The 13,453-nt window shown below is 47.8% G+C and overlaps 1 protein-coding gene across 1 annotated transcript in view; it reads left to right on the plus strand.

Moving 5' to 3' along the window:
• Positions 1 to 12,993, plus strand: part of LOC115459091 (fermitin family homolog 2-like) — a gene marked incomplete at its 5' end in the record, with an annotated part of 121,901 nt that extends 108,908 nt beyond the window's left edge. Inside the window, 1 exon segment of the mRNA XM_030188957.1 lies at positions 12,810 to 12,993. Within this exon segment, the coding sequence (XP_030044817.1) occupies positions 12,810 to 12,993 (184 nt within the window).
• Positions 12,994 to 13,453: the final 460 nt, after the last annotated feature.

Here is a 13,453-nt window from a genome sequence, read left to right on the forward strand (position 1 = left end):
GCAAAGGGTCGCTCCCCGGATCGCTTGAGCGCTTCTAGAGGGGATGCGGGGGTCTTACAGCCTGATTCGCCCTTGTTGGGTGACAGTTTCGTGACCGATGAATGTCCCGGTCCTTCCTCCGGCGTGGCGGTTTTTCCCGCCATAAACGCCCATCCCCGCTCCTCGCCTCCGCCATCTTGGCCGGCCACGCGGCTCGGACGGCTTCTTCGTGGGCCGCCCTTGAGGTTGGAGACATTAATGCCATGAACGCCCTTAATTTGGGCGACGGCACAAAAGTGGCTAAAGTTAAGCGCCGTTCTTCCCGCGCGGCTCCTTCGCGGAGTGTCGCGCCGGACGCCATTTTGGATGCGCAGCATGTCTCTCCCCCGCTCTTGTGAGCGCCGGTTGAGGGTGCGTCTAGGGCTGTTGCCCAGGCTGCGGAAGTGCACAGTCTGGGGGGTTTCTCCCCCCGAGTTTGTTTTGCTGCTGCATCAGGCTTTCCTCATGCAAAACGCTGCCCCTGCTCCCTCTTCTGGTAAAGAGGTTGAGGTTCCCAGAGGTAAACGCCCTCGGGTTGATTTCCAGGCCTTGGAGGACTTTGTCTCCTCCGATGTAGATGAGGGCAGCGTGTCTGAGGTCTCCCAACGGTCCTTTGCGGTTTCCTTGGAGGAGACGGATCCCCGCTCGGATGGAGCGGATGACCCCTCTGCAGCGCGGCTTTTTAGCCCAGAGGATTTGCCCAACCTGTTGTTACAGGCCATGGACACTTTGAAGATTTCCTCTCCGGAGGACGTCTCTCCCTCAGCCCCTGTTGGCTCTGCCATTATGCTGGGGACGAAGCGCCCGCCTAGAACCTTCCACGTGCATGATGCCATGCACACCTTAATTTCGGCTCAATGGGATGTCCCGGAAGCGAGCCTTAAAGTGGCTAGGGCTATGTCCCGCCTCTATCCTTTGGCTGTGAGTGAACGTGAGGCCTATCTGTGGCCTACCGTGGATTCTTTAATCACTGCGGTGACTAAGAAAACGGCGTTGCCGGTGGAAGGTGGCACGGCCCTAAAGGACGCCCAAGACAGAAGATTGGAGGCGGCCTTAAGGTCGTCCTTTGAGGCGGCTGCTTTAAGTTTGCAGGCCTCAGTTTGCGGCTCCTATGTGGCCAGGGCGTGCCTGACTATGGTGCAGCGGGCTTCCCCCTCGGATCATTCCTTGAGGGCTGATTGGCCGGCCCTGGAATCGGGCTTAGCCTATTTGGCAGACTTGCTGTATGATGTCTTGAGGGCCTCAGCTAAAGGCATGGCTCAGACAATCTCTGCGCGGCGGTGGCTTTGGCTGAAACATTGGTCTGCTGACCACGCCTCTAAATCCCGCCTGGCTAGATTGCCTTTAAAGGCAAGCTGCTCTTTGGGGTTGAGCTGGACAAAATCGTGACCGATCTCGGCACGTCTAAGGGCAAGAAATTACCAGAGGTCAGGGCTCGAGCTAGTACTCGTCCCGGTACCTCCAGAGGACGGTTGCAGAAGCCCGTCGGTACCCCGCCCGGGCAAGTCGGGTTCCTCTGCCCCTTCTTCCTTCAAGAGGAATTTCTCCCCAAGCAGCATTCCTTTCGCAGAGATCGCCGTCCCGGAGGTGCTCCCTCCGGTCCTCCCCCAGGGTCTAGTACCCAATGACGGGGCCTTGGTCCACGCCCCAGTGCAGATTGGAGGACGGCTGTCCTCGTTTATGGGCGAGTGGACCACAATAACTTCAGACGCTTGGGCGATGGAAGTCATCAGAGACGGCTGCAAGCTAGAGTTCTGCCGACCCTTAAAAGACGGGTTTGTACTCTCTCCCTGCAAGTCTCCGGTCAAAGCTGTGGTAGTGCAGCAGACCTTGAACAATCTGATCCGCCTGGGGGCGGTCGTTCCGGTGCCAGAAAATCAGCTTGGCAAGGGATGTTACTCCTTTTTCTTTGTGATTCCAAAGAAAGGAGGTTCTGTACGGCCTATCTTCGACCTCAAAGGGGTCAATTGGGCCTTGAAAGTTCGGCACTTTCGCATGGAGACCCTCCGCTCTGTTATAGCGGCAGTGAAGGCAGGAGAGTTCCTGGCATCCTTGGACATCAAGGAAGCGTACTTGCATATTCCCATCTGGCCTCCTCATCAACGCTTTCTGCGTTTTGCAGTAATGGGCCGACACTTCCAGTTCAGAGCCCTCCCGTTCGGGTTGGCTACTGCTCCGCGGACCTTTCCCAAAGTATTGGTGGTCTTCGCGGCCTTCCTGAGGAAGGAAGGAGTTCAAGTCCATCCTTATCTGGACGACTGGTTGATCCAAGCCCCCTCTTATGCAGAGTGCGGCAAAGCTGTGAACCGGGTGGTTGCTCTTTTGAGCTCCCTGGGGTGGATCATCAACTGGGAGTAAAGCCAGCTGCGCCCGACTCAGTCCCTGGAATATCTGGGAGTTCGATTCGACACCCAAGTGGGCAGAGTGTTCCTGCCAGACAATCGGATTGTCAAGTTTCAGGCTCAGGTGGACTAGTTCCTAGTAGCCTCTCCTATTCGGGCTTGGGCCTACGGGCAGCTGTTGGGCTCTATGACGGCCACGATGGAAGTAGTGCCCTGGGCCAGGGCTCATATGAGACCACTACAGCAATCTCTGCTGCTGCGCTGGACTCCGATGTCGGAGGATTATGCTGTGCGCCTTCCCTTGGACCCAGCAGTGCGCAAGGCGCTGAGCTGGTGGACGCAGACAGACAAGTTGTCTGCAGGAATGCCTCTGGTGACCCCGGAGTGGATTGTCGTCACGACAGACGCCTCTTTGATGGGCTGGGGAGCCCACTGTTTGGGAAGGACAGCGCAGGGGCTCTGGTCTCCTGCAGAGGCAAGTGGTCTATCAACCTCCTGGAACTCAGAGCCATTCGGTTGGTGGTGTTGGAGTTCATCCCGGTACTGCTGTTGAAGCCTGTACGGGTACTGTCGGACAATGCCACGGCTGTGGCCTATGTCAACCGCCAGGGAGGTACCAAGAGCGCCACGCTAGCCAAGGAGGCCATGAATCTATGCCAGTGGGCGGAAGCGAGCCTGGAACAGCTGTCAGCGGCCCACATTGCCGGAGTCATGAATGTCAAGGCGGACTTTCTCAGTCGCCATACCTTGGAGCCCGGAGAGTGGCAGCTATCTGCTCAGGCGTTCTTGAGCATCACGAAGCGCTGGGGCCAGCCGAGCCTAGTTCTGATGGCGTCATCGGCCGATTGTCAAGTGCCGCGCTCTTTCAGCAGAGGACGGGACCCTCGATCCCTGGGAGTAGATGATCTTCTCCAACGGTGGCCGACACAAGAGCTTCTCTATGTGTTCCCGCCCTGGCCCATGTTGGGCAGGGTGCTAGACCGGGTGGCAAAGCATCCCGGCAGGGTAATCCTGGTGGGTCCGGATTGGCCCACACGTCCCTGGTATGCGGACTTGATCAGGCTCTCAGTCGGCGATCCTCTGCGGCTGCCAGTGGAGCAGGGCCTGTTACATCAGGGTCCCGTGGTGATGGAGGATCCCTCCCCCTTTGGTCTTACGGCCTGGCTATTGAGCGGCAGCGTCTGAGAAAGAAGGGCTTCTCAGACAAGGTCATCGCCACTATGCTGAGAGCGAGGAAGCGCTCTACTTCTACTGCTTACGCCAGGGTTTGGCGTATCTTTGCAGCGTGGTGTGAAGCAGGCTCACTTTCTCCCTTCACTGCTCCAATTTCTTCAGTGTTGGCGTTCCTGCAAGAAGGTCTGGACAAAGGCCTGTCGCTCAGTTCCCTGAAAGTTCAGGTAGCGGCTCTGGCTTGCTTCAGGGGCCGCCTGAAGGGTGCTTCCCTGGCTTCGCAGCCAGATGTGGTGCGCTTTCTCAAGGGAGTTAATCACCTGCGCCCTCTTCTGCACTCAGTGGTGCCTGCGTGGAATCTCAACCTGGTGCTAAGAGCATTGCAGAAGCCGCCTTTTGAACCCTTGTCGAGGGCATCTCTGAAAGACCTGACGTTGAAAGCAGTCTTTTTGGTGGCTATCACTTCAGCCAGAAGAGTTTCCGAGCTCCAGGCACTCTCATGTCGAGAGTTTTTTTTCTGCAGTTCACTGAGGCAGGAGTGACTATTCGCACAGTGCCTTCCTTCCTGCCCAAGACTGTTTTTCGCTTCCAGGTGATTCAGCAGCTCTGTCTCCCTTCCTTTCGTAGGGAGGTCTACCCAGAGGAATACTCTGCTCTCAGTTTCTGGATGTGAGACGAGTCATCATCAGATACTTGGAAGTGACCAATGATTTCCGGAAATCGGATCATCTGTTTGTCCTGTTTACAGGTCCTCGTAAGGGTCTGCAGGCTTCTAAGCCTACAGTGGCAAGATGGGCAAGGAAGCCATTGCAGCGGCTTAGGGTCCGTCTCCTTGGAAGAGATTTGCAAGGAGGCAGCTTGGGCTTCGGCCCATACCTTTGCCAGGCATTGCCGCTTGACTGTGGCTGCTCGGGCGGAGGCCCGGTTTGGAGCTTCAGTGTTGCGGTCAGGGATTTCTATGTCCCGCCCTGGGTGAGTACTGCTTCGGTACATCCAACCAGTCTATGGATTGATCAGCTTGATGATATGGAAGGTAAAATTATGTATAATCATACCTGATAATTTTCTTTCCATTAATCATAGCTGATCAATCCATAGCCCCTCCCAGATATCTGTACTGTTATATTCTGGTTGAATTTTAGGTTCAAGTTTAGCCTTCAGTTACTTCAGGAGGACTTCGTGTTCAAGTTCTTCTTTCACTTGGATTCTTCAAGAGTTGAGATGAGTTTGTGTTACAGTGAGCTGCTGCATTCCTCTCCCCTCCGTTTTACGGGGCTGGATTGAGATTTAAATTCTGCCGGCACTCCCTCCCGCTTCGTGCGGCTGTAGGGCAGCTTTGTACCCCTCCCGCTTCGGCGGTGGTAGGGTCAGTCAGCTCCTCCCGCGGTTGCGGTTGCAGGATAAGCCAGATCCCCCCGCATCGGCGGGTGTGGTGTCCCTCCCCCGCTCCGCGGGGATGAGCTGGACGGATTCCCCTCCCCCACTTGTGTGGGGATGAGCTGGGTTAATTCCCCTCCCCCGTTTCGGCGGTGGTGAGCTGGGCAGAGTGTCCCTTCGTGGGTGTAATTCTCTTAAGTGCTGAGTCCTGCGGATGGAGCTTTGATATCGACATACTGAGGAGTTTCCGGCAGCACATGACCACATATAGGGAGGCAAAAGTTTGCTCTCTATCTCCACCTGCTGGTAGATGGACACAACCCACCAGTCTATGGATTGATCAGCTATGATTAATGGAAAGAAAATTATCAGGTATGATTATACATAATTTTACCTTATGTAATATGGATATCGAAATAGGATCCTCTGATATCATCTCGAATAAATCCCCCATCTTAGTGGTCAGATCAACACCAAGTGCAGCTCGGGGGAGTGAAGCTATAAAATGTCTAAGCTGTTCGTATGCAAAACATACCCCCCAATCTGCTACGTCTAGGTTTAATTCGGCCATTGTTTTAAGGTTACCACTGGGCTCCAACCAATAGTGTATAAGTACATTATCTCCTTCTCCCCAGGATCTCAATATAGGATTTTCATCCCCTGGGCGAAACGCCTCATTCCCTTGGAGGGGTAGTAATCTACTACATCTAGGATCGAAGGACCACAGCCTAGCCAGGTCCTTCCATATGGCTTTTAAGGGCCACACCAATACACTAGTCCGCAACCTTGTAGGCAGGTCCTTCAATGCCCCATGTAAGACATACATCAGGTTTAAGGGGCTACACCTCGCTTTTTCTATCTCCAATGGGGTATAATCCTCCCTCTGCAGATACCAGTCCCCCAAGTGGCGCAATAAACATGCTACGTTATATCGTTTAATGTCCGGCATTCCCATCCCCCCGTTTCTCCAAGGCCTCACCAGTTGTGAAAATCGTATCTGGGGTCTTTTCCCAGCCCACAGAAATTTTGAGAGCAGTTTTTGTAAAGAGCTCACTTCCTGGTGTTTGAGATACAATGGGATCGTCTGTAAAAAGTATAGCCACTTAGGGAAAAGCACCATATTAAACAAGGAGATGCGGCCCACCAACGATATCGGTAGTCCTGCCCATCTTCCCAGTGTTCTCTTGGTGTCTTCTAGCAAGTATTCTACATTAGCACTATATAGCAGCTTGGGGTCCTTGGTGAGCTGGATCCCTAGGTATTTAAACGCACCCCCCACTCTTTTAAGTGGACAACATAGACTTTCCCACTGCTCCTCTCTCATGTGAAGTGTCATAACCTCAGATTTGTCTAGATTGAGACGAAAACCAGAGTAATCCCCAAATTCAGCAAAAATGTCCAGTAGGGACGGTAAGGACACCTGGGGGTCCTGTATTATAGTTAAGAGGTCATCAGCAAAGGCCGAGATCTTAAAGCCAGAACTTTTAAATGTGAAGTCCCAAAGGTAACCCCTTGATGTCTGGGTTCAGTCTAATCATACGGAGCAGTGGTTCTAGATAAAGTGCAAAGAGAAGAGGGGAGAGTGCACAGCCTTGCTGTGCTCCACGCTTTATTTGAAAAGAGGCTGAATGGACTCCCATTAACCATCACCGCCGCTGTTTTAGTATACAAAAGTTATACAGCCCTATAAAACCAGCCAGAAAAACCTGCATACTGTAGAAGTTGAAAAAGATAGGACCAATCAACTTGATCAGAAACTTTCATAGCATCCATTTCTACCACTACACCCTGTATACCCTTCTGTTGTGCAGCAGACGTTGCCAGGAACACTTCGGACATTTGCCACAGAATGTCAACCTGTTAGGAAACCCACTTGATGGTCACCTATTAGGTTCTGTAGAACTCCAGTTGAACTTAACAAAGAAATCGGTCGGTAAGAATCACAGCTCGTACTTTGCTTCCCTGGTTTCAAAATCAGTGAAATCAATGCCATGTTAGCATAAGCTGGGAAAGTCTCTTTGTCAAGACTCTCCTCATAATATGCTAGTAACGGACCCACCAGTGATGGCGTGAGCATTAAACATCAGGTCCTGGAGTGGTATGCTTACTCAGCTGTTTAATAACTAAAATGTAGCTCCTTGGCTTGCAGTGGAGCTTACAGCAATTCTTGCTGAGCCGGCATCAACACCTGCAAGCCCGATTCTTACAAATAATCCACAAGAGAAGGGCCTGCATTACACGACTGGGCTGTGTAAAATTGCTGGAAGTATAAGTAAAGCTGATGGGCAGTCTCCTAAGAGGCATTCACCACCGAGCCTTAATGGGCTACATAGCACGAACCCTGACTATGCTTCGTAAGTTGCACTAGCAACCTCCTTAGCTTATTCCTGAAATGATGATAGTGGTACTTGCAGAATACCAGCATTCTTTGAGTCCGTTCATTAATTAAATTATTTAACATAGCTTGTATGTTTATAAAGACTTCTCTCGATGAAGGCAAAGCATGCAGGATATAGGCTTGTTGAACCGGTGTGAGTTTGTGGCGGGGGGGGGGTTCCCCAAATGCAGTATGCCTTGATTGATTTTGGCTGCCACATAAACAATAATATCCCCTCTAAGAATAGCCTTAGCAGTGTCCGAAAATAAATGAGGCGAATCAGCATATTGTTGTTTGAATTCTGCATGCTTCTGCCACTTCTTTATCAAATACTCCCTAAAGTGATTATCCCCCTGCAAGTAAGCCAGGAAACACCAAATCTTATATGGGAATATCGGATCTCCTAGTTCTAGCTGTACTCTTAACGGAGTGATCTGATAACCCCTGGGGTCCCAGCTCAGCCACAAGGGCATTTGCAAATAAGGACTGTAATACCAGGAAACGTGGGCCCAGGATAAATGTGTGATCTCTCCCCTTGGGTGCAGCAGTCTCTAAGGGTCCACCAAATTGAGAGCATTACACAAATAATGGATACCCTGGACCTTACTGTGCTCTTTGTGAGAACCCTGCCCTGTGAACAATCAATGGAAGGGTCTAGGATCCTGTGAGCACGAGAGGTACTGTAAAATCCCTCATGCCCTTGCGTGCCAGAGAGACAAAAAATGGGTGATCGTACGCATTAGGGGCATATACCACTAGGAGATATAACTTAAATCCATGAAAACTGATTTGTAATAGAATATAGCTTCCCATAGTATCCTTCCCAAGTTCTTTAATTTCACAATGTAAATGCTTAAGTACTAGGACTACCCCTCCACCCTTCTTATGTACTGCTGAGGAGTAATGTACTGATCCAACCCATCCCTTCCCCAACTTAAGATGTTCTGAGTCAGTTAATTTAGTTTCCTGAAGGCTGGCTATATCCACATTTTGGCACTGAAGCACAGAAAGAATCTTAGTACACTTCAGGGGATGAGATCCCATACACATTCCAGGACAAAACATTTAATTTGTTGTCACACCCTGAAAGAACAAAGATGAGCTCTACATATCAAAATGCCAAGCATATATAATGGTCCCAGTGTCCCAGCCACTACCGGGGTATTGTACGAACATGTCAAGCAAAACAGTGCAAATACCATAAAGATAAATCAAGAACCCCCCCGGACTGTTGAGCATTAGAATCCAAGCACCAATGGCCACCAGTAATAGTCAAGGTACCAGTGTCCATTAAAGCTGTGTATCAGATTAACCACTTCCCTCCCCACCCTACACTCAACCTCAACATCCCCAGTATCCACAACAGTACCCATTCCTTCCCTCCCTTACCCCCTGTCCCCTCCGATCTATTTCACTTCTAGATGCTACTGAAGCACCCCAGTACAGTACCCCAAACCATTGGTTCTAGGTGATTGAAACAAAACAACTTTAAAAAAAGGCTGAGATCTATCTCATACTCCACAGAGTTCACTCTGCTTTCACAGAGAGCCATAATCACATGTCTGCAAGTCTTTCAAGGGAAATTCTATCAGTCATCAGTGGTGGGAGCAGCATCCAGCGAGGTGTTAATCCAATCCTGTGCACATTGCACAGTAGTAAAAGACCTCCATGCACCATTCGAGAACACTTTAATTTGAATCAGGTATAGTAACCTAAAAAGGAGCTTCCCCTGTGACAGTTGAGCACATAGAGGAGTAAACGCTCTTCTCCGTTCAGTGAGTTCCATCAAGTAATCCTGAAAGGTATGGATGGATATCTTCATATTTCACTGTGTCGGTATGCTGTTTGTAGAGACGCAGTAATTCAGATTTTTAAGTATAGATGTGGAACTTATCGATGACCAGTCTCGGCAAGGACTCGGCCTCTTGCCTCCTTCCCAAGCGGTGCACTCGTTCAAGGCGGTAAGGCCGTGTCATGAGCCAGTGGGAACTGTGCCTTAAGCCAAGCCTCTAGCGCCGCATGCAAACGATCCGGAAGGAGGGATAACCTCTGCTTCATTGGATTCTCCAAGAGAATCCAGTGAAGCAGAGGTTATCCCTCCTTGCACAGTTCTCCAGATATAGCTTTGCAGCCTGTACTAAGTCGTGACTGAAGCGCTTCCAGATCTGGCAGCTGGCCTATGCTTGATCTTCTATGTCGGAGACTCTCACCTCCAGTTCCCTCATACGTCGGGACACATCCAAGAGTAAATTCTGCACTGAGGTAAGTTGTTCAGCCAGCTGTGAGAAATGGGGATCTAAGGCCTTCACAACCTCATTGGTGATTTTGTCACGTAGAGCTGTGGAGGAGGCTTCCCTCCGTCTTTGTTATGTCCTTTACCTGACATCCACTCACATTTACGGACAGCTTAGGGTGAAGTTTTGGGGGGATAATATGCAGCAATCATTGAGAATTAAGGCAGATTCTAAGGGTGCTCCAGAACCCCACAAAGGTGTGTCTGCTCAGGCTCACAAAGTGTTAGAAGCTTCTGCAGATGAGGACAGAGCCTATGGGATGAAGACTGGGCCCGTGGGGATGGGACGGGGATAAACTTTGTCCCCATGTTATTCTCTAGCACTGAACTGTCTTCTAGTACAGAATTCTACCTTGGTCAGCCAGTATCAGAGTTGCCAATTTGCGGTATTCCCAGTATCAGAGTTGCCAAATTGGGTGGGTTCCTGTGACCGCCTGTGGGATTTTTTATGAAAGCAGCAGGTTGGGGCTTTTTGGGTGCTTTTTCACGCTGCAGCTGTGGGTTGGGCGCAACGGCCTCCTGCCGCTGTACACAAGGACGGAGGTTAAATTGGGAACAGGAGATAGCGTGAGGGGGGTCTGCCACCGCGTTGTTCTTTATTGTTAGCATTTTTATTTGATCTCGCATATATTTTCAAACATGCTGGCTTGTGCAGCATACGGATGTACACAGAGGGATGTATCGGTTTCATCAGTTATAGTAATTTATTGTAAATCATTGTGTCATTTAGTGGGGCTGGTTATAGGGACTCCTTGTATTCATGCAGTTTTCACCTAAAGGGCCAACAACACAGACATGTTATGAGAATCAGGTGCTGCTTAACAATCAGTCTTACTATTTATAAGTCCCCCCTCCCTTATTAATCCTGAAATCAGGGGCATAACCAGACCTGCCCTTTTTTTAGGGGGGGGGGGTGCAGAGTTAACATGGGGGCACTAAGCATATAGGCATGCGTAGTGCTTGGTATATGCCAAAATAATGCCTTAGAGTGCACGTGATAAAGGATTTCCAAGTAAACAGTTTGTCCTGCATCAGCATAAAACACATGCACACTTATGGAAACCTTGGAAACACTGGCATTTTGAAATGAAGTTACATTATCCCCATAACTTAAACTTTACTATTATAGTAGACTTGAGTGTAGTCAACCTCTCAACACACATCACAGTATCCTAGAAAATAATTACTGCAGTGGCACATATCCCTCAACTTTACTTTATAAGAAATCTAAAGTACCTTATTAAGCTGTATTAATAAAATAAGTTGTCTTGTCCCTTCCTCTGGTTCTACTGCTTTCTCTTCTTTCTGAAGCTGACATGAGCCAGTTCAAGCCCCTAGAGTTTCCTGACTGTGTTCCTTCCACCCCCTTCTCCTTATGAAGGAGCAGACAAATAAAGGATTGTCTGCCAAATTACTTTGTGAAGTAAAACTAAATCCTGCAAAGAAGCTTTTCAGAGCCTATATAGGAAGCGTTACAGCATCAATTCTGAACACACAAATATCAGTAACTGTACCTTTAAAAAGGCAGCAGTGAATATACAGAACCGCAATATGCTTCCTATTGGAAAAGCCAGACAAGTCAGACTCCTATGGATCCATGCACAAATTACATGCCAGCAGAATCTCTCACCTTGGTCACTCAGAATACAGACCAGTTCTCACCAATTACAGAGTAAAGGACAAAAATTAGAAAAGGAAACACTGTAAACAGTACAGGAGAAATAAAAAGGGATTAACTACTGTAGGGAGCAAAATACAAGATCACTTTCTACCCTAAAATAAAACCCACAAATAAATTATCTGGATACCCAAGGAAAGTTTAAAAACTTGTGGGATGACAGTGAGCTGTATTTTCAAAGCACTTAGACTTATAAAGTTACATAGCAACTTATGGAAGTTTGTAAATAGTGCTTTGAAAATGAGCTCCATAGTAGCAGCCCCTCCAAATGACACAATGATTTACAATTTAGAACTAATTACTCAATACTTCCTCTGTGTACGTCCACATGTTGCAAAGCTGACACGTTTGAAAATATAAGCGAGATCAAATAAAAATGTTACTAACAATAAAGGATGACAACATGGATACAGTAGCTCATAGGTTTGCTTGCTTTGTTTTGGGTGGCCCATCTGTTCTCCCTGGAGGAAATATGTAGGGCGGCAACATGGTTTTCCTTGCATACCTTCTCCAGCCTCTACTGTTTAGATGTCTCCGCTCAGTCAGATGCATATTTGGATCGGTGCTGTCTGCAAAGCTTTGGGTCCCCCCCCTGCTTTGCCACATCCCACAAGTCTCTAGATTCATCTGCTCCTGACTCTAAGGAACAAAAAATTCTTACCTGAGAATTTTCTTTCCTTTAGTTGCAGCAGATAATCCAGAGGCCCACCCTGTCTTTTCTGACAGTTCTCTCAGTTGGGATTTGTTGCCGCATTTTTACTTTTTAGGTGAACTGTTTTAATCGGATTACCTATTTGCAGTTATGGGGTTATCACTTTTCCCTGTAGGGAAGGAGAAATGTTATAGTTCTGTTTCCTTCTGCTTTGTTATGAGAAATACTGGCAGACCAAGTAGCATTCTATCCTAGAAGACAGAGCGTTATCTCCACCTGCTGGTAGATGGTCACAACCCACAAGTCTCTGGGTTCATCTGCTGCAACTAAAGGAAAGAAAATTATCAGGTAAGGCATCCCTTTTCGATATTTCAGCCTGTTCCCTCTATTGTCTCTTATGAGCTGAACTGTTTTCTTATTGGTGGGAATTTATAGGTGGGGCCACATTTACCAAGTAACATTCTGAGATGCTTTAGTTTGGAAATGCTGTAGAAGTTTACAGTGTTAAATAGTAGGGCTGGCTGTTCTCCACACTAGCAGAGAGACCTAAACTGGTGTAAACTGTTGCAAATGTGTTAAATTAGGGTCCTCCTTTAGATAGGAAAAAGAGAAGTAGGGGGCAGAGAACTGTTAAATATTAATAAAGCAAAGTAGGGGGCAGAGAACTATTAAGTCATAATAAAGCAATGTGTCACATATTGAGAGTATTAATTCATTTCCATATTGATTATTTATTTAGATTTTGCTCACATCTTTTGTACAATTGTCAACCTAATCATTGCATAACAAATATAGTAGAAAGTGTTCTGTGGTTCGTTTTTGGTTTTTTGTTTTTTTTTTTTGTAAAATCATGCTGTGTGGGTTTTTTTGTTTTTTAAAAAAAATTAATTCAATTTTCCTAGGTTCCAAGGTGGCAAGAAAGAAGAATTGATAGGTATTGCTTATAACCGACTCATAAGAATGGATGCAAGCACTGGTGATGCAATCAAAACATGGCGTTTCAGCAACATGAAGCAGTGGAATGTAAACTGGGAAATCAAAATGGTAAGCAAGGGCATCTTATCTATAGGATACACAGATAAATAGCTTTCCTGACCTGTGCATAACAAGTTGTGTTATCTTGCCTTTCAAACTAACTAATTATATGCCGGTAAAACTTTTTTTTTTTTTTTTTAAGAAGAAGAAATCTCTATTATGAATGTATGAAACAATGTTATGTGTTTCAGAAGATTTCATCTTTGGCTTATTGTAATGACACCTACTCAATCACCAGCAAATCACAATGATAGTAAATTTGTGGTAAATTTTTCAGAGCAAGTAACCATAACATGTCATAGTGAGTCAGACCAATGGTCTGCCATTGTCTGTGACCAATCCAGATTACATGTACTCAGCAAGATCCCAAGAAGTAAATCCATTCCTTGTTGCTCTGACATGGAGATTACATGACTCTGGGCATAATCTTTTCCTCCAGAAGCTAACCCTTTTTACATTTGGCTGTGGTACTATGAGCAGCAAGTTCTATAATTTATAGTGTATTTAGTGT

The sequence above is a fragment of the Microcaecilia unicolor genome, unplaced genomic scaffold (assembly GCF_901765095.1).
Source record: "Microcaecilia unicolor unplaced genomic scaffold, aMicUni1.1, whole genome shotgun sequence".
Taxonomy (NCBI): domain Eukaryota; kingdom Metazoa; phylum Chordata; class Amphibia; order Gymnophiona; family Siphonopidae; genus Microcaecilia; species Microcaecilia unicolor.